The sequence below is a fragment of the Poromitra crassiceps genome, assembly GCF_964638095.1.
Source record: "Poromitra crassiceps genome assembly, chromosome: 15".
Lineage (NCBI taxonomy): Eukaryota > Metazoa > Chordata > Actinopteri > Beryciformes > Melamphaidae > Poromitra > Poromitra crassiceps.
The window spans coordinates 2,962,788-2,990,100 of NC_139634.1; the positions used below are offsets into that span (position 1 = coordinate 2,962,788).

Genomic DNA, 27,313 nt, shown 5'->3' on the forward strand with positions numbered 1-27,313 from the left:
CTGAAATGCAGTTAAGGCACTTTAATGTCACAATGAATCACCTGAGAGAAAATCTCACTCGCTCACAGTCCAGCCTGATATAAAACACTCACAGTCCAGCCTGATATAAAACACACGTACAGATGGAGCACAGAAACATTCAAAGCACTCGGTCTTACTGTTCGTGAGGAGAACGGAAAAGCAACCCGCTCTCACTCCCGACTCGGCAAAAACTGAGGCTCAGTTAGGAAGCCTTGCTGTCACTTCCCCAAGAGAAAGGTTGCCCCCTCCTGTCAGAAATCAACGGTGCGGGCGAGGGACGCAAGGGCTAGTCACGCAACCCGATCTCATGGGAGAGCGTATGTATGACACGCGGGTGTTATCTCGTGTCATAAACGCAGTTTCTCGTGCAGTTCATACGCAACTTCCCCTCGTCCACTTACATTATAAATCTAACATGCATAAGTTTGTTAAGCACAGTTTGTTAACGTTAATTCAACTTACTTGCCACCATTGTTGCCACCGAAGTTGCGTATGAACTGCACGAGAAACTGCATTTCTGTGTATGTATGACACGAGATAACACCCCGCGTGTCATACATACGCTCTCCCATGAGATCGGGCTGAGTCACGTGACCTTGACCCGTCAGAAATCAAAGGTGTATGTGAGGCGACCGCTAGAGGGCGCTTAACGGTGACCTCCAGTCGTGAACTTGAACTTAAGTAGCTCAAAGTCGTGCCAGGGAGAAGGGGCGGGAATGGTGGACCCGTAGCGGGAGAAGGGGTGGGAATGGTGGACCCGTAGCGTTGCTGCGTTCCCGACTTGCACATTTCTCCTCACGAGAGAGCTGGTTCAAGTTGCTTTTTGTTGGTTGGGTTCAGGCCACAACTGAAGTAGCGAGTCGAGCCGCGATACGTTACCGGGCCAAACCTGGCCGGTAACGTATCATGGTGGAGTCGAGCCCAGCCTGGCCAAACAGGATGAGGGGGGGAAGCCCCTCTGTTAGAAAGTGAGACTGATCAGTGTTTGACCGGCTGGAGTGAGAATGTGGAAAACATCCTTTTATAGGAGACTGTCTACTACGTCCACTGAACATCAATGAAAGAGCAGTGAAACTGAGCCACTGATTCCAGGTCAGCCATACAGATCCTGAAAGTGATGAAATAGAGGAATGAAGCCAAAAAGAAGGAGCCAAGGCTGATGTAGAATCAGTCATGCTCTCTAAGCTGTCCGTGTGACTCGGGTTCAAATCGGGAATTAGGAAATGGAAGCCAGCCTTTACTGAATTTATTGAACAGAGAATCCACATTTCCCATCTTACCATGATACCACCTATATACTCTTTGATTGTGTGAGGAAACAAGGGACAATTTGAAAGGAGACCCAAATCATCCAAGTTAATAAAAGCATCAAGTATGTAGCAAGTATGTGGTTTTCATGCCCTCTGCTCTCATCCAATTTTAACAAAATGCCAACTAGGTGCAGACCTATGATGGCTGGGAATAACAAACACTGAGGGAGAAAAGAAAATGAATGTGAATTGAAAACAGTGAACAGTGATGAGTTAGTCTCTCTCATCCACAATCTCCGAGGAAGTTGTCATCTTCCAAAACAAAAAACAAAACGCTTCAAACCGGAAGGAGGTTCGATGGTATTCGACAAGTGGGGAAATGAGAGGATATTTATAAAATATTTATAAATAATGTAATAATAGCCTACAGACATTTTGAGGAAGACACTGCAATCAATCTGATTGAATCAGACAATCTTATCACAGAAGAAGGCTGGATCTGATGACCACGACTTGTTTTCATTTACCATATTGAAAAAACCACAGAGGTAAGTTGGTCGAGTCCAAACTGCTGATGATTGCAATCATGCAAAAATACCTAAAAGTTGATCCATGCAAACGCTAGTTTCATGAGTCACCAAAACAGCCATTTGAGAGCAGCTGGCTACTAGCCTGGGTAAACCTGGCCTCCACGTGACCTCTTTGAAACTTATGCTACAGGCATAGCCTGTGACGTCACGTTGAAGGCTGGGTTTACCCAGGCTAGCTGGCTACGGCAGCTGGTTTATCCAAAAATGTGCACTGCTTCCTGCAGTTGTGTTGGATCGAGGCCAGATCACGTTCTCGCCACAAACCACGCCAGAGTTCGTTTGGAAGCGGACTGAGACCACCCTTTCTTGGCGATCTCGGCCCGCTTGTTTTGTCCCGCATCCAAGTACGATTGCTCTGTTCACACATCCCCAAACAAACCGCACCAAACGCTCTCCAAACGAGCCAGGTGTGAATACATCCTAATATGAATTGCTCGGATAATTTAGTTGCCGACCATGTGTTTGCATACCTTCACAATATGTAGATACATGTAGCACATCAAATCAAAGAGGCAAGGCTTTTCCACAATATGGGACTTTTGATGAATGAATAAATGAACGATAGAAAGTCTTGATACATTACAGACATGGCTGTTTCTCATGTCTATTCTAATTTAAAGTCTTTGGATTTATTAAATCATGTTTCACTTTTTCAACACTTGTTTTCAATTCACTGGCATTTTCTTTTGGATCTATTTTTTGTTACTCCCACATCACACCACCCCGTCACACCACCCCGTCACACCAGTCCAGCAGATATGAGCACAGACCTGTTTGGGTCCTGACAGTTAAACAAATGAGGATGTAGGCTGAGATTGGAGGACAGAAAAAACAACATACCAGGTCTGACTTCAATTCAAGCAATACAGGAACTGAAATTTTCAAAATTCAATATCTAGACAAAAACATTTTGGCACAAGATGGTTTATAATGATAATTGATCATGTTCACATATATAATTATCTTTCAAAAGGCACAGTTTGTGTGTTTTTTTTTATACGGCTCCTTTTGGTTCAACCAATCAAGAGAATTCTTGGCTTAGCAAACCACGTGGCGTGCTGCCATTGGCTCCCTGGGTGAGGAGAGCAGCGTGTTGAAGGCATCTCGGGAACTTCCTGAAGTGAAGTTAGATCCTGCTTGGTCACATCTAACTCATGAGGAAGCTGCAACACAAACACAAGGTGTACAGCCAATCAGAAATGGGAAGTAACTAAGTACAAATACTTTGTTTTCAGGTATCTGTACTTTACTGAGTATTTATTTTTCTGACAACTTCTTACTTTTACTCCCTACCTTTTAACACAAATATCTGTGCTTTCTACTCCAGGGGTGGCCAAACTGTTTTGGCATTATGATACATAAAGGGCATTATGATACATAAAGGGCATTATGATACATAAAGGAGTCGGAGGCCAAACCCTATTAAGCACGGCAGTTTTCAACCTGTTTAGTTTGTTATTTATGGAAGGGGTCACTGGAGGAAAATAGGGGAGGATGATGCTTTTTTAAATTAAGTTTCAGAGAGGGTACAATGTTATTCATTTGAGTCCAGAGGAGGGTTATACAAATTTGAATTGATATATTTATTTTATTTGATCTATGTTTTTTTTGTTTTGTTTTTGCTTTTCGGAATTCAGAAACTATACCCAACTACACCCCTCCTGACCAAACTTTTTGGTATGACCCGGTATCCCATTGAAAAAAGAAAAGTCTCAAAGCCGTGAGTAGTGTTACGGTCGCCCTTTTCCTCTTAGATATGATAGATGGTTATTTCCATATTTTCTAGGCGATTTGTCATAAAGCAATAATTGTCAGCTGATAGGTGTGTCATTGACATTACACCCGCCCCTTATGTGGAGTGATTGGACAAACTTTCACGTGTCTCATAAACATGTCGGTCAAAGTGACGTTTGCGGTGTCATGATTGGCTGAGCATAGAGTGAATAGAGTAGTGTTTGGGACTGTGTTTAGCGGTGATTGGATGAGGGCGGCCCGAGAGGCAGGTGATTCATCTCATTGGCATACCTGGAAGGCCCGGGGGAAATGTTTGGAGGTGTGGAGGAAAATGGCAGAGCGTATGGAGATGCTCACCTGTGTGATTACAGGGATGAACTACTACTAATCTTGTGGAGTTATTATTTAATAATAATAATGATAACTGATTGGATTTACTGTATATAGCGCCTTTTTAGACACTCAAAGCGCTTCACATATCAGGGGAGGGAACTCAAACTCATCCACCACCGATGTGTAGCACCCACCTGGGTGATGCACGGCAGCCAGTTTGCGCCAGAACGCTCACCACACATCAGCTGTCATGGTGGAGAGTTGAGGACTGAATGTGCCAATTAAGTAATGAGGGATGATTAGGTGGCCATGATTGAAGGAAGGCCTGTTTTGGGAATTTAGCCAGGGCACTGGGGTTACACCCCTCAGAGCACCAGGGTTACACCCGAAGAGTGCCAATAATGACCACAGAGAGTCAAGACCTCGGTTTTAACGCCTCATTCGAAGGACGGTGCTCACTCACAGGACAGAGTCCATGTCTCTGCCCTGGGGGGCATTGGGGAGATTATTCATCAGATCAGATTATTCATCAGACCATTCGGACCAGAGGGGAAGAGCACCTCCTACTGGTCCTCCAACACCACTTCCAGCACCAGTCCCCCATCCAAGGAGTATCACCACTGGTGCTGGTATTTCATGTTTCCTGAGAGAAAGGACTGTGTTTTCATCGTTGGATTAAAGACTGAAGGACCTGTCCCTATGTTCCTGGGGCCAGGAGAAGTTATGTACATTTGTTTCTTTGGGATCTACGGAACCCTTGTTCACGTTGGTTCCAGACCAACACAATGAAGCCTGGGCGCCGGGCCAAGTGAGCCTGACCGAGAGAGAGGGTTGGTGGACAGCTACAAGGGTCGACAGTGGGCCGTCCAGGTAAAAGAATGCCTCCCTTTCTAACAATCACTGAATGCTAAATCCCAGTCCCAAACTGATACACCATTTATGTGTGCTGTGGTTAGCGTGGAAGATGTATGTTTCACCCCTAGACAACGAACGATGCCCAAATTACTTCATGAAAATAGATGCATCCATATGCGACCGTAACATTTGAGGCCTCGTCCGAATGAATGAATGTCCTTCGCCGCATGTCATCCCCTCTCTCTCTCTCCCCCCACCTTTCCTGTCTGTCTACTGTCCTGTCTGCCTACTGTCCTGTCTGCCTACTGTCCTGTCTGTCTACTGTCCTGTCTGCCTACTGTCCTGTCTGCCTACTGTCCTGTCTGCCTACTGTCCTGTCTGTCTACTGTCCTGTCTGTCTACTGTCCTGTCTGCCTACTGTCCTGTCTGTCTACTGTCCTGTCTGCCTACTGTCCTGTCTGCCTACTGTCCTGTCTGCCTACTGTCCTCTCTGCCTACTGTCCTGTCTGCCTACTGTCCTGTCTGTCTACTGTCCTGTCTGCCTACTGTCCTGTCTGCCTACTGTCCTGTCTGCCTACTGTCCTGTCTGTCTACTGTCCTGTCTGTCTACTGTCCTGTCTGTCTACTGTCCTGTCTGCCTACTGTCCTGTCTGCCTACTGTCCTGTCTGCCTACTGTCCTGTCTGCCTACTGTCCTGTCTGCCTACTGTCCTCTCTGCCTACTGTCCTGTCTGCCTACTGTCCTGTCTGTCTACTGTCCTGTCTGCCTACTGTCCTGTCTGCCTACTGTCCTGTCTGCCTACTGTCCTGTCTGCCTACTGTCCTGTCTGTCTACTGTCCTGTCTGTCTACTGTCCTGTCTGCCTACTGTCCTGTCTGTCTTGTCTGCCTACTGTCCTGTCTGCCTACTGTCCTGTCTGTCTACTGTCCTGTCTGCCTACTGTCCTGTCTGTCTACTGTCCTGTCTGCCTACTGTCCTGTCTGCCTACTGTCCTGTCTGCCTACTGTCCTGTCTGCCTACTGTCCTGTCTGTCTACTGTCCTGTCTGTCTACTGTCCTGTCTGCCTACTGTCCTGTCTGCCTACTGTCCTGTCTGCCTACTGTCCTGTCTGTCTACTGTCCTGTCTGTCTACTGTCCTGTCTGCCTACTGTCCTGTCTGCCTACTGTCCTGTCTGCCTACTGTCCTGTCTGTCTACTGTCCTGTCTGCCTACTGTCCTGTCTGCCTACTGTCCTGTCTGTCTACTGTCCTGTCTGTCTACTGTCCTGTCTGTCTACTGTCCTGTCTGTCTACTGTCCTGTCTGTCTACTGTCCTGTCTGCCTACTGTCCTGTCTGTCTACTGTCCTGTCTGTCTACTGTCCTGTCTGCCTACTGTCCTGTCTGTCTACTGTCCTGTCTGTCTACTGTCCTGTCTGCCTACTGTCCTGTCTAACAAAGGCAAAAATGCCCCTCCCCCCAAAACAACAACAACAACAACAGAAAAATGGACCCGTTTCCTCTTTTTGGTTTAAAATGGGAAAACGGATTATAGTACCCCGACCCCCGTTTTTAAGTGGCCCGCAATGAATTAAAAAAAATATGTAATGTTTGTTTGTCTCTCCCTTCTGACGCTCTCACAGCTTTCACACATTAATTATTATAAATGATTAAAGGGGCCATATTATGCATTTCTTAATTTTGTATCATATATATGCTGTTAGAATCTTGGATGGTCATATTCAACGTGGGCTAAGCTTCAAATAAATAGGTGAAAGTGTTTAAATGTTATCCCTATGACCCCCCCCCCCTCCCCCCCATGAAATCTTGTGTACGAGATTGTACGGGATTTGTGCGAGAGCCACTGGTCTAGGTGACGTCAGGTAGGACTTGTTGCCTTGGCTGTCAGACTGGCTCGCGCACACACCAGCAGTCTCATGGAATAGAGAGGCCTACTTCTGCCATTTATTTTCCCAGACATTTCGTAAAATGTTTATAAAGATAGTTTTACTGTTTCAAACCAAATGGTACAGATATATTTAGAAACAGGAGAGATTGCATAACATTTCACTGGGACCAATACGTAAAATAAATGCAGGTTTAAAGAAAATATTGTTTCGATGATGTTTTTTATTTTGGTCCGAGTGAAATGTTCTATGGTCTCTCCCGATTATAGCGTTAGCTGAACCGTTTCGTTCGACGAAGTAAAACTATTTTATAAGCATTTTACGAAATGTCTATGGGAAAATAAATGGCGGATGAAAATCTCTGATACAGTGCTGAAGCAGGAAGTGTCGTTCCACTTTGCCTCTCTATTCTCAATGGATTCAGGACCGCAAAAGCAAGGAGATGACTTGATAGTGAGCAAGGATGTAGGACTGAAGTGGTAAGTTCTGAAAATATGTGTCTCATTCCAGCATTGGTTTTACTGCGAACCAACCTGCTGTGCTAGGAAGCGCTGAGTAACGTTAGCGCTTGCTATATATAGCCTAACACAGCTGCCTTTCATCTAACATAATGAACATAATAGCTGGAATGACGAAGGGACACATGTTCAGAACTTGTAACGTTAGTCCAACTTGCTGACTTCTCCAAGTCCTAATTTTTGTTTGGTCCATGTAGCCTTTGCTAGGAGAGGCCCAGCTATTAGTCACAAGCATTTGGGAAGTTAGCTAACTAGCACCTCTCCCACCCCCACGCCTAAACATAATGTCTGCATAGCGGGTGGACCCCGGAGCGTAACATTACGGCGGCCGCGTTAAGGGATGCCTTGCTCGGCCAGCCGCCGAAGGAAATGTCGCGGCGCAGCCCGGGCCTAGCGGAGCTGTTGCGTTAGGGGGATGTTGATATATCAATTGATAGCTTGCTTGTTACGTCCAAGTCACGTTTTTCATCGATGGTCAAATTCGTTTTGACAATCCGTTGCTCGTTGATATCATTGTTTTACAACTACCAAATTTAGTAGCCAAAGCAGAGATCGCTGTTTCTGTTATGCATGACTATCTAGAGCGAGCTATCTATCTATCTATCTATCTATCTATCTATCTATATACTGTAGATAGATAGATAGATAGATAGATAGATAGATAGATAGACAGACAGACAGACAGACAGACAGACAGACAGACAGACAGATGACAGATATTGTAGCTTTGCATGTAGGAAGGAGGAAGACTGGAAACGACGAGCGGGTTTATTCCCTGCCACAGCAAAACGCAGAAGAAAACGGAGCGTTTCAGACAGAGGGTGAACTGAAGGGGGCCGTGAGAGCCAGTACAAGATAAACAATGAGTTTTTTCAACTATGAATGATACAATAAGCTACTCTAGTGGAGGCCAACAATAAAATAATAATACATTATATTACCAACAATATGGGCCCTTTAATCAAAGTATAGTATTTATACATCATTATACATCAAAACATGTTTGGAAGTTTAATAGTCTTTGAATTATATTAATATGACGTGAGGTTCAGTTAGCTTTGCACTAGACTCAGCTCTCAGTCTTAATCCGTTTCACTACCTTAAGACTGAGAATATTATTATTTAAATCTTTTCATAACGTTAGCTGGTGCTGTTGGAAGCCTTGCATCGGAGAACCAATCATGAGTGTTGTGGGCGGGCCTGCTTTCTGGGGGCAGTGACGCTCATGCAGAACCGGTGTCTCGCAAAACATCGTCGCATTTGCGGAGAAACATATTAATCACTTAGAAACAAACATAACCTGTTAATAGGACGTGTTTCATCGTACGTTACAGAGCCTGCTGATGACTTCACAGTAGCAAGCGGACCACTTCCGGGTAGGGAAAATTATTGTAAAATAAACAACAGGTATAAACTCTCTTTGCAGCACATCAGTGTCTTGCTCTATAGTGGAACTATGAAACATTGCATTGCATTATACCAAATAAAATTCTAATAATAAATGTAGGCGTGTCTGCTGCCGGCCGTTCTCGCCGGGCTCGAAGAGACAGATTTTGACAATGAAATTCCCAGACGTTTGGTGGTTAGGTGGCGCTGCTCACCAAACGTCTGGAAACCGAGACTAGCTTTGCACAGAAACAGCCAGTAGAAATACTTTTTACTTTTATACTTGATTCCATTTCAGAGCCTGGACCTTTTTACTTTTACTTGAGTAAACAAGTTGAATCAGTACTTTTACCAGTGTCTTTTCTACACAAGTAACTGTACTTCGACTTCAGTAAAGAATGTGTGTGTACTTTTTTCCCATCTCCCCAAACAAGTGTGTGTGTGTATGTGTACGTACCTGTAGGGGTATCCATGGTATTTTGCTCTGAAAATGGACAGCAGCCAACTGAAGAACAGCATGACCAGACCAATGCCTGCTACACACATGACTGACAATCCACACACACACGCACGCGCACACACACACACCCCACACACGCACACACACACACACACACACACACACACACACACACACACACACACACACACACAGACACACACACACACAAGAGTTGTGCTATAGACCGTTTCAAGGTGACAACATAAGCAAATGGATCATAGATTATTTCCTGTTAGTGTTTGTTTATTTCCTGTTACATTGTTTGTTTATTTCCTGTTACAGTGTTTGTTTATTTCCTGTTACATTGTTTGTTTATTTCCTGTTACATTGTTTGTTTATTTCCTGTTACAGTGTTTGTTTATTTCCTGTTACATTGTTTGTTTATTTCCTGTTACATTGTTTGTTTATTTCCTGTTACAGTGTTTGTTTATTTCCTGTTACAGTGTTTGTTTATTTCCTGTTACAGTGTTTGTTTATTTCCTGTTACAGTGTTTGTTTATTTCCTGTTACATTGTTTGTTTATTTCCTGTTACATTGTTTGTTTATTTCCTGTTACAGTGTTTGTTTATTTCCTGTTACATTGTTTGTTTATTTCCTGTTACATTGTTTGTTTATTTCCTGTTACAGTGTTTGTTTATTTCCTGTTACATTGTTTGTTTATTTCCTGTTACATTGTTTGTTTATTTCCTGTTACAGTGTTTGTTTATTTCCTGTTACAGTGTTTGTTTATTTCCTGTTACATTGTTTGTTTATTTCCTGTTACAGTGTTTGTTTATTTCCTGTTACAGTGTTTGTTTATTTCCTGTTACATTGTTTGTTTATTTCCTGTTACAGTGTTTGTTTATTTCCTGTTACATTGTTTGTTTATTTCCTGTTACATTGTTTGTTTATTTCCTGTTACATTGTTTGTTTATTTCCTGTTACAGTGTTTGTTTATTTCCTGTTACATTGTTTGTTTATTTCCTGTTACAGTGTTTGTTTATTTCCTGTTACAGTGTTTGTTTATTTCCTGTTACATTGTTTGTTTATTTCCTGTTACATTGTTTGTTTATTTCCTGTTACAGCGTTTGTTTATTTCCTGTTACAGTGTTTGTTTATTTCCTGTTAGTGTTTGCTAATACACCTGCCTGAGACCCAGATGTTAGCACTTCCGGTTCCCTCGTCTCAAAGTCAATGGGATTTTTGGTTAGATGCATGAAGTAAGGTCTGTGGTTAACAAAGGTTTATGAAACGCACCAGGTGAGACCTGGAGGACAAAGCAACAAGACACCTGTCAGGTGAGACCTGGAGGACAAAGCAACAAGTCACCTGTCAGGTGAGACCTGGAGGACAAAGCAACAAGACACCTGTCAGGTGAGACCTGGAGGGCAAAGCAACAAGACACCTGTCAGGTGAGACCTGGAGGGCAAAGCAACAAGACACCTGTCAGGTGAGACCTGGAGGGCAAAGCAACAAGACACCTGTCAGGTGAGACCTGGAGGACAAAGCAACAAGACACCTGTCAGGTGAGACCTGTAGGACAAAGCAACAAGACACCTGTCAGGTGAGACCTGGAGGACAAAGCAACAAGACACCTGTCAGGTGAGACCTGGAGGACAAAGCAACAAGGCACCTGTCAGGTGAGACCTGGAGGGCAAAGCAACAAGACACCTGTCAGGTGAGACCTGGAGGACAAAGCAACAAGGCACCTGTCAGGTGAGACATGGAGGACAAAGCAACAAGACACCTGTCAGGTGAGACCTGGAGGACAAAGCAACAAGGCACCTGTCAGGTGAGACCTGGAGGGCAAAGCAACAAGACACCTGTCAGGTGAGACCTGGAGGACAAAGCAACAAGGCACCTGTCAGGTGAGACCTGGAGGACAAACCAACAAGGCACCTGTCAGGTGAGACATGGAGGACAAAGCAACAAGTCACCTGTCAGGTGAGACCTGGAGGACAAAGCAACAAGACACCTGTCAGGTGAGACCTGGAGGGCAAAGCAACAAGACACCTGTCAGGTGAGACCTGGAGGGCAAAGCAACAAGACACCTGTCAGGTGAGACCTGGAGGACAAAGCAACAAGACACCTGTCAGGTGAGACCTGGAGGACAAAGCAACAAGACACCTGTCAGGTGAGACCTGGAGGACAAAGCAACAAGACACCTGTCAGGTGAGACCTGGAGGACAAAGCAACAAGGCACCTGTCAGGTGAGACCTGGAGGACAAAGCAACAAGACACCTGTCAGGTGAGACCTGGAGGGCAAAGCAACAAGACACCTGTCAGGTGAGACCTGGAGGACAAAGCAACAAGGCACCTGTCAGGTGAGACCTGGAGGACAAAGCAACAAGACACCTGTCAGGTGAGACCTGGAGGACAAAGCAACAAGGCACCTGTCAGGTGAGACCTGGAGGACAAAGCAACAAGACACCTGTCAGGTGAGACCTGGAGGACAAAGCAACAAGACACCTGTCAGGTGAGACCTGGAGGACAAAGCAACAAGATACGGTAGGTAGAAATGAGTACTGCCAGTTGAGTCCGGAAGTATACTTCTGGGTTCGTAAAGGGAAAGGTGAATGGGGTTTTAGAATGGAGACTTCCCTTAAATGCATAAAATAAGGTCTGTGGTTAACAAAAGTTTATGGAAGCACGGATTTGGGTTCAGCAGGATAATCTTCACAAACGTGAATAACTTTTATGACGTAAATGCGTTTTTTTTTACACTTCGAAAGGCATAAAAATGATTAACGTTTTTGAAGATTATCCTGCTGAACCCAAATTCGCGCTCCCATAAACTTTTGTTAAGCACAGACCTTATTTTATGCATTTAAGTGAAAACCCCATAGACTTTTCTCCTGACAAACCAAAATGGCGGCGATATCTGGTTAAGCCTACAAAAAGACTTCATCCCTGTGGTGCTCTAGAGCGTACTACAGTAATTAGTACGACTGTTAACACTTTCCCCGCCACTGACGTGATATCGCGTCAATCCGTGTTTTCACCTAAAGTTGCACAGAAGAAACGGGTATTGTCCCACAAAACTAGCAAGCTGAGAAAAGCAGCAATCTCCTTTCAGGAGGAAGCTCTATAAACTCAAACTCGGACTCGTCACTCAAAGCTGAAAGATTTCTTTCACCAGACGCTGGTAAACGTACACAAATCACTTCTCCTGTCAGGTAGATTAGTAATTCGGTTTGTGAGCCATTTAAATTTCAGCCGTCAGATATGCCTCCAGACATGGAGCACCAGGAAGCACCCGTCACCCGGGAAGAATAGAGTGTGACCCGCACGTCCCTTCTCTGAGTGCGGGGTGATTCTCTCCCAGGCTCCGCTGGTACAAAAGTGCATTTTTCTCCGCTTTCTGGGACAGACGAGCATTTTTGGAGAAAACTACCTACATTCAAGTGTCGATAACTAAAGAACGGATGAAGGGGATCTGAGAGGATCATTAAGGACCCCTCTCATTCACTGTTCAGTGAATTTGAACTTTGACCCTCAGACTACCGATGGCAAAGAGAGGAACATCTATACGGTAAGTCCTTTGTCCCAGATGCTGTCATGGCAACAAATAAAACTAGGATGCGGTAGATTCTGCTTAGGGTGGTGTTTTAATTTCTTATTTTGCTGAGGTTTTTTGTACAGCAGGTCTTCTCCTGAATGTTTTTTTTTTAATTGTTTTGGAATTGGACAGGTCGTAGACCTATGATTTGTAATTCTGACCTGCATTGGGAGGTGTAGCCTACTTTTGTGCATCCGTGTGGATGAATGTGTGTTGACTGTTTTGTGGATGTGTGGTTATTTTGTGGATGTCTAGCCAGGTTCTTTGTCATAATTGCATTGTTTCATGTGTTTCATGTGTTTGTCATGTGTATTGTTGTGTTTTATCTTTTGAGACATGTCTGCGGTGGAACCAAAGACGAATTTCCACTTGTGGACAATAAAGTTTTCGTAATCGTAATCGTAAGGCAGAAACAAACTTTTTTCCATGAAAGTAGAGGCTGTGTGTGTGTGTGTGTGTGTGTGTGTGTGTGTGTGTGTGTGTGTGTGTGTGTGTGTGTACGCATACTTTTCCTCTTTCCAATGTCCAGGTCAGAAGTAGCAGCCTCACACAGCAGCACCATCCCCATGGTAACAGCAGCATCTGATGCCAAGGTCAAGGGTCACACAGGAGGTGTGTGTGAGATCACACTTGACGTGCGTGAGATCAGACAGGAAAGTGGGCGAGATCAGACAAGAAGTGTGTGTCTATGACTGAGTTAACACAATAGACCCTTTTCACGGGGGCCATTTTGTGTCAAAAAGGCAGGGTAAACACAGGTGCAAGCAAAACAGTAATGAAGGTTTCCAACTTCGAATCATGGAAGTTGGAAACCTTCATTGGTGTGGCCCCCGTGAAAGGGTCTATGACAGGGGTGGCCAAACTTTTTTGGTTGAGGACCGCATACAGAAAAATATAAGGAGTCGCGGGCCAAACAATATTAAGCGTGGCAGTTTTCGCGGCAAAAAAATTGGACCAGAAAACCCTTGTGCCATCAAAAATTTAATTTCTACCTAAATATATGACACATAGTTTATTGATGCGCTCACCTATTACAATTGGTATTTCTGTATGTTATCAAATTTTCTTTTCCTGTGCCAACAGGTTAAGACAGAGATAATTTAACATAACATTAGTATTAACTCATTGAGTACCAATGACGACGCCTGTCGTCAAAGTAATTAGTAACGTAGAGTGCCAAAGACGATAGCTGTCGTCAATTGCCTTTTTTGACGGTGGGACGTGGATCAAAGCCTTATGTATGTCCTGTACAAATATTGTAGCTATTGAAGCTGTATAACCTATTTTACGGACTCATCAGGTGGCGACAGTGCTCTCCAGATTAGAGAAATGTCCGGAATACAGCCTGAAAAAGCCCCGTGATCAAAGAGAAACCGCTCATGCTGCAGCCCAGAGCCATGTAGATTGCTCTGGCTGCAGCTGAAGGTGCCTGCCAACAGCAGTCAATCCGCGCACACAACTGAGCTCCTCTGCCTCTGTCTGTCTGCATAGTTTCTTCACACGATTAGCCGCCAGAAAGGCAGCACCCGACGCCGAAGTGCCAAACCTTTCCCTGCAGTCCGGGTTGGCATTTCCTTGTCGCGCTGCCTGGGAGGCGGCGCACAAAAAGCACTCCGAAAATAGACGCTGGGTGCGTGAGGCTGTGTGTTACTAGTGTGGGGAGGAGTTTGCAGCTGAGGGGGGGAGAGGGGGGTGGGGCACACAGGGCAGCACACAACTACACCACGTCACTACATCAGACAATATTAGCTAGAGTCAGTGAATGTGCTTGAAATGCTTCATTTCACAAAAGGCTGAATATCTCAGCTTCTAGATGGAAATGCCTGTTTTTGCTGTTTTTGACCTATCTTCTCCGGCTGATAACTAAAGAACGGAAAATGGTATCAATAAACTTTTTTTTGCTGATGATACAATAGAGTTTATATAGAGTCAATAGAAGAACTTGTTCTTTTTGCGTGTTCGGTGTTTACATAGTAATATCACACAATATTCTGTGGGCCTCGAGAAATCACTGAAAACGCTCTGAAACTCTGGCACTGGGAGCGTCCGTTCTCCAAAAGTGGCTGGCACTCAATGAGTTAAACATTATTATTATTATTATTATTATTTTTTTTTTTTATAAAATTAAATTAAATTGAAAAAAGGAAATGGGGGAATCCGTTTTTTTGTTTTTGTTTTTCAGTTTCTTTTTCTTAATGTTTTTGTTTTTCCGTTTTCCCGCCCGTTTTAGTTTTCGTTTTCCGTTTTAAACTTTGAAACAGAAAAACGGAAAAACGTTTTTAGCAATTTTTTTTTTTTTTTTTTTTTTACTTTTTTTTTTTCTAAATTCAAGGCGGCCACTTAAAAACGGGCAGCGGGCCGCAGTTTGGCCACCCCTGGTATATGGTGATTGAGCCTTTGGCCCATTGATGAAGCCTTTGCATTTGAACTATTGCAGTGACTGCACATGTATCGGTGTGAGGTGACTGCACATGTATCAGTGTGAAGTGAGTGCACATGTATCAGTGAGGCCATTTACACCTGGCATTAACATGCGTTTTCTGCCATCAGATTGCAATCCGATTGTATTTTATCACTTCAGCCTGATTCCATTTACACCTGGCACTAACATGCGTTTTGGGTGAACAGATTGCAATCCGATTGCTCTCCAGCTCGAACGTCATAACGCACGCGCCCCCTGAACGTGTGCATGCATGTTTGCATACATGCACAGGGAAATAGAGGTTATTGTTAAGCTCAAATGCACAGTGAACGTCCCCTTCACCTGGACAAAACGATGGCCGATCACGCAGCACTGCATCTATTTCTTTATAAAAAGGACACGTTGCTCTGCCCCTGCCACTTTTCTTGTTCTTGTCCTTGGCCTGTCTGTAAGCCGTGTTTCCAATACCCTCAGAAATGCGCAAAATCTAAATATCGCAATAAAAATCGGGTAATGCAAACACGTAAATTTCGAAAAACCTCCCAAATATTGCAAAAAGCTTTTGCGCTCTCATGAGGTAGTTTTTCAGACGTGTCGATATAGCAGTTTTCTCTGTAGGTTATTCTCCCATGGAGCTGTTTGACACTGGGTCCGAGACACACACACATACGTTTTCCGTGCATGTCATTGGCTGTAACCACCTGTGTTGCGTTCAGGTAACATCCTAAATTACAACGTTATACAATTGAGAGCATAATTTATCTTTTATATCAACACTTCTCCTTTGGAAAAGGAGCGGAAAATGAAAGGAAAATGAGGGAGAAAGGGTTCGATAAGCCGTGGCAAAACCTCCGCTCCGCAGCAAAACTTTGAAGCAACGCTACCTAGCAGAAAGAGAGTGTTGTGCAAAAGCGGGGCGGGGGGGGGGGAGAAAGAGAATTTTTAGCCGGTCCGTGACAGGCTGCCTGTGTGTGTGCGCATTTGACACAGCGGCGAGATGAGGGCACACACCGGTGCGGTGTATTTCCGTATGTTGCTGAATGCGTTTTGAGAGGACGCATTGCATTTACACTTGTGTTAAATGTTGTCATAATGCGTCCCTGACCACCTCCGGAGGTGGTTTGGCCGATCAGATTGCAATCCTTCTTCAATGCGTTTTGGGGGTGTTTACACCTGTACTTTCAAGTGATAAAATACAATCGGATTGCAATCTGATGGCAGAAAACGCATGTTAATGCCAGGTGTAAATGGCCTCAGTGTGAAGTGAGTGCATATGTATCGGTGTGAGGTGACTGCACATGTATCAGTGTGAACTGAAGTGAGTGCACATGTATCAGTGTGAGGTAACGGCACATGTATCGATCGGTGTGAGGTGACTGTGAGGTGACTGCACATGTATCAGTGTGAGGTGAAGGATACTGAAGAGCAGAACGATGTGGGTCTCAGCCACGAACTGGGCTTGACTGCTGCCATGGATATAACTCTGAGAACACAAGGACAAGGTCAAGGTCAATTTGATTTGTATAGAGAGCTAAAGTCGACGTCACTTCCTGGTTCAGCATGCACACCAAGAGATTTCCTCCACCATTTATTTTTCCATAGACATTCCGTAAAATGCTTATAGAAAAAGTTTTACTTAGTCAAACCAGACGATTCAGCTATATTTAGAAACAGGAGACCACACACACACACACACACACACAGAGTTGCCATTGCCACCCTCCATTTCAGGGAATTTTCTACAATGCAGGATGGCAGGGCGTGCGATGCTACCTTGAGGACGTCTGAAATAAATTATTTCTCTGTCACCTACATTCAGACCAGGTACTTCATTGGGTAATCTCTCCCCAGACTCAAATATTACGTTGAATCGCTGCGCTCCGCATACTACATAAATGAGTCTGTGCCGCTTCACAGCCACTGCTGGTTTTTGAAGGCGGGTCTAGGGGGGTTGAAATTGAATGAGTGACAGGTCATAGCACCAACGAGAGAGTGGTTCGAAAAATGGGCTGCCCCTCCCGTGCCGTCACTGATTGCAAAATCGTTACTGATTGGTGAAGGCTGAATCCACCACTGGCCAATCACTGGCCAAGTGAACGGTTCACTTCCTACACCAGCTGGCTGAGGGGAGTGTCCCAGACCCAGAGAGAGCTCTGCAGCATGCAATAACGTAGTGTATCAGCGTAAGAACTCTCATTGGTCTGGCGTTGAGACTACTTATTAGGTAGGTGCAGTTAGCTAGGTAGGTGATACACAGGTAGCTAAGTGATAGACAGCTAAATAGGTGATAGACAGCTAGGTAGGTGATAGACAGCTAGGTAGGTGATAGACAGCTAGGTAGGTGATAGACAGCTAGGTAGGTGATAGACAGCTAGCTATGTAATAGACAGGTAGCTAGGTGATAGACAGGTAGCTAGGTGAGAGACAGCTAGGTAGGTGATAGACAGCTAGCTATGTGATAGACAGGTAGCTAGGTGATAGACAGGTAGCTAGGTGATAGAGAGCTAGGTAGGTGATAGAGAGCTAGCTAGGTGACAGGTTCCTTGCGTTTCAGACACAGCCTAACATTGAGTTGTCCATTGGTGGTCTTACCACTTGGCCAGTGTTGGGGTTCTTGTGAGCATAGGGGGGTCCTCTGATATGGTTCCACATCTGGCCTGAAGTCATTATCAGGACGAAGCACTGTAACACACACACACACACAAACACCTTTACTTTAGGGAAAGAGGGATTTTTGTATTTCCTTCAAATGCCCTCTCCTCACATACATGTACCACGGTGTGCACAGAGGCAGGTTTTGGTCTATAGAGCTAATTTAAACTTTTATAACAACTGTAGAGGGGGTGCATTTTTATAGAACTCACCTGTTAAGAGTAAAATACAGTAGATGACAGAAAATACTATGTTTCGGGGGTGATTGACAGGTCACCTGTCCAGTGATCGCGCAGCTTGCCGATCACGGACCAATAGAGAGCCAAAGTGAAACGTCACTTCCTGCTTTCTCCCTGTACCAGCGCTGAAAAAATTATGAATGGCACTGAACGGAGAATAACTGATCCCGTTTGAATTGTGCCACGGGGTGCCAACGTTAATTTTGTCAATATAACTTTGCATGTAAAGAAAGTCGGTTTGTCGTCAAACTGAAACGTAGGGGTTAGTTTCATATAAAAACTACATAGCTCGTGGAAGCTCGTGGCATGTCGCCGGTCTTCAGCTTTGCCGGTAGAGAAAGTGATGTCACTTAGGCGACACTGCGACAGTGTATGTAGTCTTTCTGATTTATAACTTCTAGTGCAACAGTTTGGCAACAAACTGACTTTCTTGACATGCAAAGTTATGTTTTAAATTGCCCAAATTAACGTTGGCACCCCGTGGCACAATTCAAATGGGATCAAAAAAGTAACGTTATTCTCCGTTCACCACCATTCATATTTTGTGTGTGTGTGTGTGGTTACCAGTGCAGAGAAGGCCCAGACATTCTTGTTAAAGAGAAACTCCAGGTTGTGTCGTCGTAGATACGCCAGTCCACCAATCACAGCCAAGAGGAAGCCCAAGAGGAGGGGCCCTGCATAGTTAGGGGGACGAATGACACGGATCTGACCCACACACACACACACACACACACACACACACACACACACACACACACACAAACACAGGTTTGAGTGAACAGCACACACCTGGACGCTTTTGTTACATATAAAAAAAAAAAAAAAAAAAAAATCACGTTTGCTTCATCAGGTTTGTGAACCTTCTTTTCTACAGGTTTGGATCCATTTATTAACACATTTTTGGTTGGAACTTCAAGGAGAATTTGGGTATTTTTCACCTGTATTTATCCTAACTGTGTCTAAGGTCACGTTCACACCAGCCTTGTTTACTCCTGTTGAACCAAACTTTCCCCTTTGGTGTTTGGGTCCGTTTGGGTTGGTGTGAACACTGGACTCCAATGGCTCAATGATTTATCAGTTATATGTCTGGGTCCGCATAGGTTGAGGCGATGTCTCGTCATAGACGCTGGGTTAGCTGGCTCAGCCTGGCTGGGGGCGTGTGGTCAGGGTGGGGTAAATCCCCCGTTCTATCCATTCAGCAAAGTTAGAATTTAGCTGCTAGCCCAGCCCAGGCAGACACGATTCAACCACCGCAGTAAACACACATCTGAACAGACGTCTTGTGTTCTGCTCTAGAACCCCCAAAACTGTAGTTTAGAGCCGCAGCACCGTCCTTTAGTGAAGTCAGCCCATTGGAATAATATGGGCGGTTTTACCCCACTCGCGCGCCAGCCGTATAACATTTTGTGGGCGTTCCCACACATGCCGACTGTCTCTATAGGACAGCGTCTGGGTCCGGAGCGCGGTCCACCATTTGGTGATGCCTGCATTAGGCTATAAATAAAGAGAATTTTAATTTTGTCGGTTAGCGGTTAATGATCGGTTAACATTCAAGCGTCGGTTGTTGGTCAGGGGGAAAAGTCCCAAATCTGGACCGTGTGTTACTCTTACATGTACATGTAGCTCCATTCTGTCGGGCACCCATCTGGCCGGCTGTGTGTGTGTGTGTGTGTGTGTGTGTGTGTGTGTGTGTGTGTGTGTGTGCGTGTGCGTGTGTGCGTTACTCTTACATGTACATCCATTCTGTCGGCCACCCATCTGGCCAGCTGCTCGGCAGCGAAGCCTCGGACCTGCAGCTCGTACGTATCAGACCTGCGAGGTTTCCCTTTGGACGGGAAATGCAGGAACGTCGGAGCAGAATTCATATTTAGCTGCAACAGAAACACATGGAAGAACAAACATACATTGGGCAAAGTAAGTTGAGTATCGCTGCCTAAGGGTCAATAGACTTGTAGTCTCACCATCTGAAAGACGTCTGATCCCTCGTCAAAGTCCACACAAGCAAAGAAAACTTTGTTGGTGAAGGCAGAAGAATAACGCCAGGAGTTAGCCAGCACCTGAAACTCCTCGTCAGCTTGTCTGAAATATAAAGCACATTATTATTGTTGTTTGTCCGTCGAGTCGGACAGCGGGGAAACTGCGCCCTCTCTGCTGTGGCTATGGGTGGAAAACCCGTAATTACACATCCGGAAGAGCAGAAATGACAGGCTCTGGCATGAGAAATATGGCTCGGAATTGGAAACTACGCAATATTTAAGAAGAGCAATAGTCCAACGGTTTTCGAGATACGCGAAGGACAGGCATGGAATTATTGTATACCAGTAACATGTGCTTTTTGAGGCTACCCTTATTTGTGTCTCATTAATTCAGTTGTAGTCTTGTAGACACTGTAACTCAGACCTGGGCCAGATGCAGCCCGGGAGGTCTAAGGCCATGTTCAGACTAGGAGGCCAAATCTGATTTGTGAACTTTAGTGACCTATTAATGATTCTATCCAGATTGGTTTTATGAGTCTGGATGCTCCAAGTCTGATTTGTGTCACTTGTCCAAAACCACATACTATGGAGGTAGTTTCCAATCTGCTTTCGACTGATGTGTCTTCAGTGCGGACGCGCAGATCCACCAAATCTGATTTGAACGTCACTCGCAACTCATCATCAAATGCTTCTGCGCAGGAAAACCACGTCACCAACGTACGTATTTATTTACTGACGCCCACGTCATTACCATAGCAACCCATACAGATAGGCTGTTTAGGTCTGGACACACAGATCCGACTTGAGAATCAGATTTGTGGCAGTGCGAACACACTCCCAAATCAGATTTGGGAAACCAATCAAGATAATGATGATTAATGACTTTATCAGCAAATCAGATTTGCCTGTAATGTGAACATGGCCTAAGACAAACCACACCAATTTACTTGTGAAGCTAGAAAAATCTAGCCTGATATTCAGACTTCATCGTCAACTCATAAACTCATTTCCTCTTCTCCAAGAGCCAAATCCACAACTGTGGAGTGGGTGTGGCTTCGAAAGTCTGGAGCCAGGCTAAGAAAAATCCGCCAAGGTCCGCCTTGACGCACTGGCCAAGTTTGAAGTCGATCAGACCAATGGTTCTCGAGATACGCAAAGGACAGAGAGACGGACAGAGCGACTGCTCCAATTATAGTGTAGATGACCGTTCTATTTACTTGCAGACTCCGCACTGTCTCTGTGGCTGCAGCGCTGTAAACATGATGACAACAGAGTAGTTTCGAGGAGGAGCCTTGACGAAGCGACGGAACTTCTCTCCATTCATCCTGATGACGGCACGCTTGGAGGCCCAGTCCATCATCTGAGTCACCTTCTCTGACAGCAGAGTCTATGGAGGACAAAACGTCATCTGAGTCACCTGGCAACTGGGTCAGGACACAATACATCAGTGGTTCCCAACTGTGCTTCTTATGCTACTTGGTTTGCTCAGTGGACTTCAAACTAGGCAAAAGAAGCTAGCAAACCTTATTCAACAACTTCCCTATATACTGTAACACTTCAAGTTTACAGGGCCTGCAAACATTTCACCAGCAGATAATCTAACATTACTGTCTAGTCTGTTTAATTATGTATGTATGTATGAGATGCTCACAAGTCCAAGTCAAGTCTCAAGTCTTTGAAGGGGAAGACCAAGTCTCAAGTCTTTGTTCACGAGTCCAAGTCAAGTCTCAAGTCTCTTATGGATGAGCATGCTATCATCTGCTGCAATGCCATCCGGTCTGCTTAGAACACTGCATACCGGTAGCTAAAACAGGAATTCAAAGCATGTAGGCTACTGTATTATCCCCACTCCTTTATTAACATACAGTATCAGCATTGATTGTTTACATTATTAGACGTTTCCTTAATGTTAATGCTCCAAAAAATAAAATTAAAATAAAGATTGTTCACAAGTCCCAAACCTTCAAGTCCAAGTCAAGTCTCAAGTCTTTGAGGACAAATCTCAAGTCACTGTGTGTGTGACTTAAGTGCGACTCAAGTCCAAGTCTCAAGTCCAAATCTCTCTCCATGTATGTAGGTTATGTATGTATCTGTATGTATGTCGTGTTAGGTAAGGTAACGTTAATCGTTAATCGTTATGAAAACTTGACAAGTTGACTGTTCCTATAGCACAGTACGTTAGACCACATGATGAAATCATATGCGGGCTAGTCCTGTAAGGGGCAAGTTAGCTGTTAGCTTAGCTTGATCCTGCAGGCAAATGATAACATGACGCTAAACTTGCGCTCAGGTGTAAAAGTAGTCACTGCTTTGTGTCCATAAAGACTTAAATTACCTCTTTCTTCTTCTGAGCATCTGAAGGGTCGCTGTAGAGAACAAGCGACAGACACAGCGAGAAGAAAAGTTTTATAGGAAACATTCTGCAACACTCGAAAACACTCTGCAACACTGCCGAACACAAGCTGCTGCAGAGCCGTGCTGCAAACTCTTGTCAGCTTTCTATTGGTCGGCTCTCAGCCAACCAGAGTGAGCTGTCAACTCTAAGTGTATGTTCACAATCGTTACTGTTCATATACGTTAAGAAATTCATTAAACTTGAAACAGGAAATGGGTTTGGTGCAAAATGTTTGGTGAGAGACTAGGAAGGTCATACATTTTCTTTGAACCACATTAATTTAATCGTGATTTATCTCTTTGATCCTGTTTGATTTTTGGCTCGAATTGACAAGAGACTGATTTACATTTCTTGAACTGCCCTGATCATTTTAGGAAACATTTAATACTTGTCATTCTATTTCAACATTAACTTGGACTCATGGACTCTTTTTGGATGTGCGTATCAAAGTGTACCTAGTCTCACCAACAATGGAAAACAAAATGGAATGGAAGATTAAAAAAGCCGATACAGATGATGTCATAAATCACTGATGATGTCACAGACAGTGATGAGGTCATAAATTGCTGATGACGTCATACAATTCTAGGCGTGTCAGTGATGAGGTCATAAATCCTCTTCTGGGATGTTTTATGGCAAGTTCGCATCCTTTATGTTGCATTACTGCCTCCTGGATTTATCCCTACATTCTGTAAAACCCGATTCCCTTCTCCTCTCCTGCCCCCCTCTTCGAGGTCATAAATCGCCGATGTCAGTTTTAGATGGCTAGGTTTGTGGCGATGATGCCAGTTTTAGATGGCCTGTTGTTCAGGTCACTCACTACAATAGTGATGTCATATATCATCATGCTGTTAATAAATTACTGTCAAAGACAGTGAAGAGGCTTGCTGGCTGAACAGGGGCCGGATTCACCAGTGTTCTTCAGATCTATCTTAAGAACACCATCACTAAGATCTATCTTAAGAACATATTGTTCTTAAGAACCAGTGTTTTTACATTAGGCTTAGTGAGAAGTGTGACCAAACTCATGCCAACTCATGCACTTAGCGTGCTTCACACGCGTGTCTCCTCTGCAGTCTTCCACATGTACGGGGACCAAACGGTCACTTGGTCCAGGTCTTCCACATGTACAGGGACCAAACACTGACTTGGTCCACGTCTCTTGTGGTCTTGAACTGGCTCAAGCGGTTCCATGTTGTCGCAGGTTTATGCTTGATTGGCTGTTGTCTAATTTATAACCTCAACATTGAAGGATTTGATGACATCACTGATGACATCACAATTCAGTCCAGGACATCACTGACAATGTCACAATGTCTATGACATCATCAGTGTGTGTGATCAGTGGCTATGACACCACTTAACACGCTCTGGCCACCACTCAACAATTGTGGGGCATGACATCATCAGACAGTAGGTATGACATCACTCGATTATTGTGGGGCATGACATCATCAGTGGGTATGACATGAGTTGGTGGCGTTTGCATGCTCAGATGGATTGTGTTCATTTATTGATATAGGGCGACACCGCCGCCGCACCATCGGCACGACTGATGTCATACACACTGGATATCCCCAGAATTGTCGAGTGATGAATGAATGAATGAATGAGAATTAAGTATTTATTTGCCCGTTAGGAAATTTGTTCTGTACCTCATCGTTGGATCGTTGGCAAAAACAAGACAGCATCAAGACGAGCATCGGCAACATCACTATATCACGAGACCAAAAACATGAGGACAAAAGATGCATGGTTGAAAAACGGGATGGGCAGAGTGGTGGTCAGTGTGGTGACTGATGATGTCATAGCCACTGTCAATCCCCACAATCGTTGAGTGGGCCAGTGGATGATTTGATCGACATGACATTATCAGCGATATATGGCGATTCCGTGGTGGACGGTGGTGGCATCCCACACGAATAGCGTCCTATTGAGTAAATGAACACACTCCATCAACTGAGCATGCAAATACCACAATGCGCCATGGGCGCAAAGTGGCACATCATTGATGTCACGATTTGCGTTACAAATCACTGTTAGTGTTAGTGTATCACACGCTCAATTTCTGATGGAGCCATGAGCGCAACATATGTTGTGGCATTTATGACATCACTGGTGATGTCACTGATGTCACGATTTGCATCACAAATCACTGATCTCAAGATTTGCGTCGCGTTTTGTCACAACAGGGACATTACAGTGTGACATCAGTAACTGCATAAGTGCGTGCATGTGACATCAGTGATTTTGTGCAATTTGTGATTCTGTGGTGGAACTCCGGAGACTGACATAACTGATGTGACGATTTGCGTCACGTTTTGTGTCACGAAGTGACTGCCATTTCGACTGTTGAATATTTAATTTGATCAAGTTTGTTAATTAGCCTATTGCAGACAGCCCTTCATTTGAATCTATTTTTTAGAAGTGACTTTGTGTCCGTCCGTCCTGTGGGCCCCGGCCTCACAATTGTGAATTGGTGGCCAGAGCGATCATGTCATTGTTTTATTTCCGTGTGGTGTTCATGGGCATCTCGTTGATTCAAATAAAGTGCTCTGAGAACACATTATTTGGTGCCCATGCTGTTGTCAGATGTGGGCGGTGAACATTTTTGAAATTTTCAAGTGGGTCATGAGTCGGTAAAGGTTCATAACCGTAGACCAAGCCAGTCACCGAGTCTTGTTGATTTCCAAAGTGCTCCACTAAGAAAACGCTATGGACACGGACCATCATGCCCTCAGAGTTAAGCGATGACCGCCGCTGGCTGGGAAGGTTTAGTGGCAGTTGCGCTGGCTGGGCTGGTGTAGGAAGGTGTTTCTGCCGTGGGCCCCATGGCGAGGAACCTGCTCCCTGGTGCGGTTTTGACGTTCGATGCGGTTGCTGCTCAGTTGCAGCCTTTGGATGCCAGACTCGCAACGCTGCACCCGAGCCACTTGGCAAGGCGTGGCCCAGAGCTCAGACCAGAGATGGCTGGCTGCTCTGCGCCTCCACCTGCTGGGCATGGTACCACGGGTGGCGGGCATTGGCTCAGCTAACCTGTTTACACTGCTCGCAGGGCTAACAGCGGCTGGCTCAGGTAGCCTGCTCACGCTGCTCGCCAGGTTAATGCTCTCTTCTCCGAGCACAGACAGGTTCTCAGAGACGTAGACAGACATGCTGGGGAGATCTTCCATCGGGATGGCCTGTACTGTGGATACCTCAGGCAGGGTGACCAGCAGCCAGCCTTGCTCATCAGCGTCCATCTCAGAGGGGACAGGTGTGCTGAAGGGACCAGCCTCTGTCTCAGACGGGACAGGTGAGCTGAAGGGACCTATAAGTGCCTTCAGCTCATCAGACATCTCCACCAGGTCTCCAAAGAACAGGGTGCTCAGAAAGTGAAACATAACTTCCCAGTGAACAAACTCTACCTGTCCTACTTATAGCCTCTGTACGCAAGGATTTATGACATCACTGATGACCACCCATTGATATCAGTTATGCACCAGTGATGTCACTCGAGCAATTGTGATGTCATCAGTGAGTGATTTCTAGGGTGGAGAATGGAAGTGGTGTGCTATGGGTGTACTTTTTTAAGCGGTGGAGCGCTTCTATCAATATCTGACATCAGTGGGTATGACATTACTGCACAGTATATCTCCCGAATTGATGGATTGTGTTTGGTTTACTAATATGACATCATCAGGCACCACTGACCACAACTCGACAATGATGACAATGACATCATCGCTCTGGCTACGAATGACTAATGACATCATCAGTTGTAGGCATTTGCATGTATTTTGTTTGTTTACTAATGTGACATCAGTCACCACTGGCCACCACTTATAGAAGCTGCTGCTTCTTCTATCTATAAGTGAAAGACAGACATTCTGTGCCATAACGGGAGGACGGAAGTATCACTTATGCATACCAATAGGTGATGTCACCAGTGATGTCACTTTAGCACTCAATGATGATGTCAGTGATGTCACTTGAGCAATTGTGATGTCATCCCTGAGTGATTTCTAGGGTGGAGAATGGAGACAGAGCGATGACGTCATTGTCATCATTGTCGAGTTGTGGTCAGTGGTGCCTGTTGATGTCATATTAGTAAACCAAACACAATCGGGAGATTATGTCATACCCACTGATGATGTCCCACTGATGATGTCAGATATTGTGACATTATCAGTGATGCCATAGACATTGTGACATCATCAGTCACCACTCGATGATTGTGGGACATGACATCATCATCATGCCACCGTGCCATAACGGAGAGTCCATGCCATAACAGACATGATTGTGGGGCATGACGTCATCAGTGGATAAGTTTGCATGCTCATACTATGTTCATGACAACTCTGAACACAGGAAAAAATGGGCTCTGACCTGTAAAAAATGAATTGAACGGTTGTCGAGGTCGGAATTACAGTTTGGGAAAAAATTCTGGTATCATTTTGAGATCCAATTTGTGCGACCTGACATCATCAAAGTGTTTGTTGACCTAATTAGTGGCCGGGCCAGCGAAGCGGCAGGGCCACTTATTGTATTTGCCTGTATTATTATTTTTCTTCTCCCGGGAACCATGGATGAAAACTAACCAAACTTTGCACAAAGGTCCAGTCCCATGCCAAACGTCTTTGACACAAATTTGGGGCCAATAGTCCTAACGGTGGCACTACAGCGACCGTCTAAAGTTTAAAACTTTGGAAATTCATAAAAAATCAGGCATACGTGCTACGGCTTTGCAACTTTCACCGAAATGTGCGCCTAAATGAGGAGAAACTTTTGTACAATGCAACCTATGGCCAATTATGAAGTCTAATTTGTGGTGTAATTATGCAATATGTGATTATATTGTTTAGATTTCGCTCTGATTATAGCAATATGTTGAATTCAACAGCTATTTTACCAATGAATGCTGCAGAGCTGAAAGTCTTTTTTACAGCGTGGCCACTAGTGTCTGAGGCTCTGCCTGTCTCTGCAAAAGAAAGTGGCCAGGTCGCCGATGTCATATAGAATCTAGGCAGCTCGGCCT

General features: G+C 44.7%; 1 protein-coding gene across 1 annotated transcript; it reads right to left on the reverse strand.

The window, feature by feature from the left end:
- Positions 1-12: 12 nt before the first annotated feature.
- On the reverse strand, positions 13-22,339 carry magt1 (magnesium transporter 1). The gene is made up of 10 exons (XM_083652404.1): positions 22,234-22,339; positions 21,116-21,285; positions 19,884-20,001; positions 19,653-19,793; positions 18,487-18,627; positions 17,624-17,713; positions 16,451-16,514; positions 13,117-13,191; positions 9,027-9,117; positions 13-3,024 (listed from the first exon to the last, which is right to left on the reverse strand). Exons 1-10 carry the CDS (start codon positions 22,315-22,317, stop codon positions 3,009-3,011), a joined length of 990 nt encoding a protein of 329 aa, XP_083508530.1. The 5' UTR covers positions 22,318-22,339; the 3' UTR covers positions 13-3,008.
- Between the last annotated feature and the right edge of the window lie 4,974 nt (positions 22,340-27,313).

Bases quoted from the DNA above. Each gene is read 5' to 3' on its own strand.
- magt1 (XM_083652404.1), bottom strand. From the start codon at position 22,317: ATGTTTCCTATAAAACTTTTCTTCTCGCTGTGTCTGTCGCTTGTTCTC. The intron at 21,286-22,233 runs GTAATTTAAGTC...TGTCCTCCATAG, and splicing joins ATGCTCAGAAGAAGAAAGAG to ACTCTGCTGTCAGAGAAGGT. The intron at 18,628-19,652 runs GTAAGAGTAACG...TGTGTGGGTCAG, and splicing joins CCGACAGAATGGATGTACAT to ATCCGTGTCATTCGTCCCCC.